At 40.5% G+C, this 6,706-nt stretch overlaps 1 protein-coding gene across 1 annotated transcript; it reads left to right on the plus strand.

Moving 5' to 3' along the window:
- The first annotated feature begins 4,260 nt into the window (after positions 1 to 4,260).
- Positions 4,261 to 5,163, plus strand: LOC138765500 (probable G-protein coupled receptor 139). The gene has a single exon (XM_069942529.1). The coding sequence runs from the start codon at positions 4,261 to 4,263 to the stop codon at positions 5,161 to 5,163; it is 903 nt and encodes a 300-aa protein (XP_069798630.1).
- Positions 5,164 to 6,706: the final 1,543 nt, after the last annotated feature.

The raw sequence follows: 6,706 nt of genomic DNA on the forward strand, positions 1-6,706 counted from the left end.
ACAACTGCTAAATTATATTTGTCAGATTTGCTAAATTAGCTCTGTTGATAGCAATGAAATGCATTGCTGTTAATTTGAACCACCGGCAGGTTTTTTATTTTGAAGAATAGGTCTCGGTGACATTTGCTTTTTGCAACCGACCATTCACATTTTACGAACAAAAAATACACTCAGATCGTTGAATTAATTTAATTCATTTTCCACGTGTTACGTTTAATCTGACCTATAAACGCGATTATGTTCACTTTTATAGTTTTGTTTGATGAACAGATGACCTCTCCCATTCTGCTTCCCTAGGTAACATCTTATAAGAGGTACTTCGTATTTTTATTATAAAATAGACTTTCCACGTTGCTGTGCACGGGCACATCGCCAGAACGTCGTGCCACAGCGTCAGCAGCGCCTTTAATCATGATCTTCTCACTACTTTAGGAGGAAGGGCAGGATATTGTTCATACACATCCTCGCTCCTTTCCAAGTGCTGGACCGCACTTAGTAAAGACACAGCTTATCAGTGTTGCTTCTCAGCGGGACAAATCATTCTTCTCCACGCACATTTCGCTTAACAGCAGCGAGAAGCCGCTCCCCTAAGGATTTCACTCCAACACAGAATCAATTCCATCGAAGTGCGATTGCAGGAAGGCTGCATCCCTCTTGGAAACTGCCCTGATATTGTCCCTCTTTCACAATTCCCTCTCGCCACATAAAAAGTTAAGTGTGTTCTACTCTCGGCTTTGGTTTTGAATAAGACATTTGTTCATTTTTCCTTCAAATATTCATGATATAATTTCATTTCCTTTCGTTGCTGTTCCTCGAACCGGTGATTTCGCCCTGCAGTTTCATGCATCAGATCCCTCTCACTTTGACATAATATTAACCGAATACGGTTAACAACACGGCTTCATGTTTCCATTTTCCATCCTGATCCATGGGTTTGTTAACTTAAAAAACAATCTTGGTTTAGCTGCCTGAGAGCGTTAACAAATGGAGAACAATACTCCTTAAAATTGCTACCATCCGTATGCAAGTAGTAATAAAGAAAGCTCAGGTTGTCAAAAGCATTCTATACAACCGGGAGCAGGCACAGATATAGTCTTGTTTACAGTACTGGTCGCTGCCTTACACAGTTCAAGCAGAAGGTTTTGAGAGGTGGTGAAAGTGTTCGCCTGAATATTCCTTGGATTAGAATGTATTTAATTCTATAGAAAATTTTATATGGAACATCGGAGGCGAAGGTGCGCCAAGATAAATGTTCATACCTTATATGAGATTTGTGGATGATCAGGGACTTCTAATACCAGTGTCAACGTCAAGGAAGGATATTTAAATCACATGTAGCAGGTCAATCTTTGACAGAGAAAGTGCTGACGGATACATTCATGCGTTATTTTATGTTCAACATCCACGTTCTATATTCTCTGTGTTGTCTCTCTCCGTTACGTGCGGTTGTTACATTCTAGGAATTTGGCCGCATCTCCAATTTACAGCAACTCATGATGTTTAATTTTAATTTTCACGCTTTCTTCCGAGTAAAATCAAATATTCGAAAACAATTCATGCTCTGACATCTCTGCCCTGTATCGATCTCCATGCTGGAGAAGCGAGTAATTATCTGGCACATCTCTCCATGTTGTATCATTATTTCGCCTGCATATCAACATCGGTTCTACCCTACGATTATTTTAGCGTCAGTTCATTGAAGCAAGTGCATGAGAGTGAGATTGCCTAATATTTCAGTATATTCCACCTCACACCACGTATCTTTACTAACTTCATGTGTTTCGTTACCTTGCTGCTGATTTTAAATTGTTTCCTGTTACGAGTCCGGAGGACTTCAAAACCTAGTAGTAATAGAATTTCACCAAGTCAAACAAACTTACACAAGAGTTGCTTTTAATTTACTTTGAACATAAAATCAGGAACAAACTTTAACTTATTACTAATTTAACCCCCTTCTAATTCTTGTATGTAATTTGTATATGTTGAGGAAAATTCTCGTTATTCTGTTCTCATTTCAAATGTTCACTGGTATCAGGTAATTATTATACTGTGCACATAATTTAACATTTATGAATTTTTATCAGGCTCAGGAAGGTTCTAATTGTTTTCAGAAAGAGAGAGATTTGTTGTTTGTTTGACACACACTCAAACTGACTTCCTCCGATAAGTGTCTTGCATCACCATGTGTTTTCCAAATTATAACTTCTTACACCAGGTCACCACAGAATTTCTCTTGTTTCCTTTATTTCTAGAGAAACACGCCATTTCATCTCGTAAAGATCTGTTGTAATTTCAACAGGCTGAACTCAGAACTCACAACCTGTCTTCAAAACGGGATTTCAACAAGCTGCCAGCTAGCCATGTTTCAGCCGTCAAAGACAACTGCAGAACTGAATTTTCTCTCTCTCTCACTCTGTCTTCCTTTCCTTCCCTCCCTCTGTCTCTGTCTCTGTCTCTGTCTCTGTCTCTGTCTCTGTCTCTGTCTCTGTCTCTGTCTCTGTCTCTGTCTCTCTCCCTCTGTGTGTCTCTCTCTCTTTGCAAAAAAAAAGATTTCTTTTAGAACAGCAAACTGAAACCAGACAGATTGCTGGCACCGGAATCAGTTTCTGTCAGGGCATCGGTTTCTTTAAAGACAACAGTCTATTTACTTCACAACACCGACTTGTGAAGTCAGTCTGCATAAGCATTCTTCATTGTTTCTGTAAATTCAATGTGAATCTGAAATCTCTGCATATGCATAGCTCTTCCATTTTCAATGAGACGTCTTTTGTGAAATGATCTACACCAAACCCCCACAGTTTATCCCTTTTAAAAACATATTTATATTTAACATAAAACATAATAATTTACAGTGATGTGGGCGATTCAGCAAAATATGTCTGGGGTGGCCTTACATTCATTATGTCTTTTTTTAAATCAGTGCATGGTATTCCCTCGGATAGAACAATGCATTTTTAACTCACCGAGTATTGCACACGCCAATCATTGTTCCTTCCAATCTTCGAGTGAAGTAATGTATTGAATTAGAAGCTCAGTTTCCGATTCCGTGTGTGGAAACAGATTCCGTCTGTATATTTGACCAAAGAGCACCATGGAACGTTATAACCTAGAAATATGCCCCTCCATCTTTCTCATCTATACTGAAGGTTTGTTCTGCCTAGATTCACTCAAGTGTACCAGTTCAGACCCCAGCATACCCCTCCCACCCATGGACCTGTCCAAATAGTTCTAAAATGTTCCTGTTGATGCCGCATTCATTACTTCAGCTGGCAGCTCATTCAAATTCTTGTGTGAAGAAGTTCCTCATTCTTCCAAACGTCTTTGATTCAACCCTACTGCATGTTCTCAGTTGTGTACATCTCTACTCGGTGGAATAAAAGATTATTTGCAATTAATTTATCAAAACTCTCCTCATTCTTCTACGCTGCAGGTAACATAAATCTAAGCTGTTTAACTTTCCCTCCATGTCAATTCATGAATTCTGGCAAAAACTTCATAAGTATCTGCACACATTCAAACGTATTGATATCTTTCCTTTCATGAGATAACGGAAACTGAACACAATACGCCAAGTTTAGGGTCACCCATATCCATTAGAAATTTGCCAACTTAGGTAGTCATTATTTACTTTTATGAAGGTTAATTTACTAAAACGTCTTTTCCTGACCCCAACTAACCCTTCTGTCAATTTCAGGAAATTCTGTATCGATATTCATTGATACCTCTGTTCTATCACACTTTTCAGTGCCCTGCGTTTTACTGTGTACATCTTACCTTGGTTTGTCCTTCCAAAATGCAACATTTCAAGCTTGCCTCCATTAAATTATATCTGTCACTTTCAATCCAATGTTTCCACCTTGTACAGAAAAAGCGCTGCTGACGTGTGGACCAGCTCATATGGCAGAAACAGGAAGTTAATAAATAATGAGGAAATAATATCATTAATATGATTGGCAAAGTTAGCAATGTTGCGGATAGTGGAGTGTAAATCATGGTTCGAACATCGTCAAAAGAAGTGTCGAGGGTGGATGATTTGACGGGGAATTTCGAACATTTAATGCAGTTCTGCCATATTAGAGATGGGATATGAATACTGTGCAAAATGTTGGGTTAATTGTTAATTTTGCCACTGTTATGTTTCCTTTAGTGGCATCATTGCCGATGCTCAATCCATCACAGTAAGATGTCTGGTAAACGTGTAATAAACGCCTTATTTGATATATAGTGACCATGCATTGTTCTCATGTTACAGCGAACGTGATGACCATTGGGATCCTCTCGCGGTGGAATTGCGGTCTGTCCAGGTGTGTCTCTACCTACCTCGTGGCCATGGCAACCGCGGATCTATTGGTCGTTGTCTTTGACGTAATACTGTATCGTATCAACGAATTATACTTTCCTACAACGTTCCTCTTCATAACCCAGGTGTGTGCTTTCCAGGTTACTCTTATTCACGCCACCACCGATATTTCCGTGTGGTTGACTCTCGCATTTACATGTGACCGATATGTGATGATCTGTTGCCATAAGCTGAGGACGAGGATTTGCTCCTGTAAAACAGCCCGCAATGTGATAGCAATAGTGTTCCCGCTGTTCTTCTGTAAAAACATCCCTTGGTTCTTTTTATTTGAACCCATATTGACAGTGGGTAACACAGATTGGTTCTGTGATTTCGGAAGTCAGCCTTGGACCCATCCTGGATGGATATCATTCTTGTGGATTCATCGAGTGTTCACTCCTCTACTCCCAATGTTCCTGATATCACTGCTTAATGTTCTGACGGTCGTGCATATTGTTGCAGCCACGAGAGCCCGCAAGGTCCTGAGAGGCACCAAGAATTATGCGGATCAGGATGATTCCGAGGTGAAGAGCCGAAGGAAGTCCATTGTCTTACTCTTTGCAGTATCAGGAAACTTCATATTGCTTTGGATGCCCTATTTAATATTTTTCCTGTGGATGCAAATTTCACAGCGGTTTATCATTAACACTGAGAATGGCCCGATTTTTATCGTGGACCAAACCAGTTACATGCTCTTGGTTCTGAGTTGCGTCACAAACACTTGCATTTATGCAGTGACTCAGTCTAAATTCAGGAAGGAGATGATCAACGTGATGAAATATCCGGGAAAAATACTATTCATATGTTTCAAGGGAGGAAAATAAAGTCGGCGTTTCGGATATCGGATTCCACCAGCATTTAAAAACAGAGAGTTTCCTCTCTGCCTTTCTTTGAATCAGGAACACGCCAACCTGTTATCCCATGGAAAGTTGGAAGAAAGAAAGCGCAGTGCAGTTTGTATTTGCGGGTAAATTCATTTTGGAAAAGATCGAAGTCAAATTAATTATTTCAGTGTCTGATTCGTTGAACATTCTTATAACGGTGAAAAATAATAAGTTATTGAATCAGGTGGTAATCCCGCAACCGTATGGTTTAATTTCTCCATGGATGCAGGGTGATCGAAGTGTCAGCAGCGTAGCTCGAGCCTTTTAATATATTGTGTGCTTCTCCAAGGGAGCAGAAATTGATGGCGGAATTGATGGAAAGTAAACTGTGCGATCTTGTCACACTTCATTTCACAAACGTCTGCATTTTCCTTCGGTCTTGAGTGGACATTTCCTGAACCAGGTAGCATGGCCTCCAACCGGATACTTTGAACGATGCGCCTGTAAATGTGGTTCAAGACAGCAGAATGTTACGAGGCCAGAGGCCTCTTTCGTTAAGGTCACCACAAAGTTTCTTTTTATTTCTCTTATTTCAAGTAAAACAAATGGCAGGCAGTAATTTCCTCTTGTATGGGCCACAAATCGTTGGACCAGGCTGAAATAAGCACTCACAACCCGTGTTCAAAAATTTGATTCTTCCACAAGCTTTCGAGCTTGTACACTTGCAGTCGCAGCTATTGCTGCTGAACGGTTAAAAGTTCAGAACTGAATTCTCATGTCTCTCTCTCTCTCTCTGTCTCTGTCTGATTTTCTGTCTGTCTGTCTGTCTGTCTGTCTGTCTGTCTGTCTGTCTGTCTGTCTGTCTGTCTGTCTGTCTCTCTCTCTCTCTCTCTCTCTCTCCCTCTCTCAGTTCCACTGATATTAACAGAGGAGTGTAGTTTACCCATCATTGGGAAATCAATGACCAGCTCCTTCATATTGATGTCACTGAGCGACAAGTAAATATTCGCACAAGAAGTTATGCTTATACATGTCTGGCAACTGTCATGAATGTCTGCCAAGATGCCTGTATCCCCTCTGCCGATCCTTGCGATACTAATATTGGCTGTGCATTATCTCTACTGTTAAGGACACTCCCCTTGGATATATCTGTATATGCACATATTGTCTTTCATTATTGTACCATGAGTTTCTGCTAATAAAAGTCATGATTATTGTTTGACCACATCGTCTTTGTCGACTTCATCAACTAGCACTTCAATTTTATTAGCAGAAATTGATGCAGCACTCAAGCCAGAGCGGCTGATAATCGGGAAGTCTGCCCCGAGGGCAGAGAAATTTTCAAACACTGGATTTCTTGTTTTGATTACTACATGGATTGAAACAACGTAGTCACTGGGCCAATACAGTGGGGTCACCTGAACTCTCTGTGGGTGAGGTCACTTTTGCCATTTGGTAAGGATCCACCACTCTGGCTATAGGCCGGGAACGTCTGACTGCTTACTATGCAGCGCCACTGAATGTGGTGCATTCTCGACACCAG

The sequence above is a fragment of the Narcine bancroftii genome, chromosome 5 (assembly GCF_036971445.1).
Source record: "Narcine bancroftii isolate sNarBan1 chromosome 5, sNarBan1.hap1, whole genome shotgun sequence".
In the NCBI taxonomy this organism is placed as follows: Eukaryota; Metazoa; Chordata; class Chondrichthyes; order Torpediniformes; family Narcinidae; genus Narcine; species Narcine bancroftii.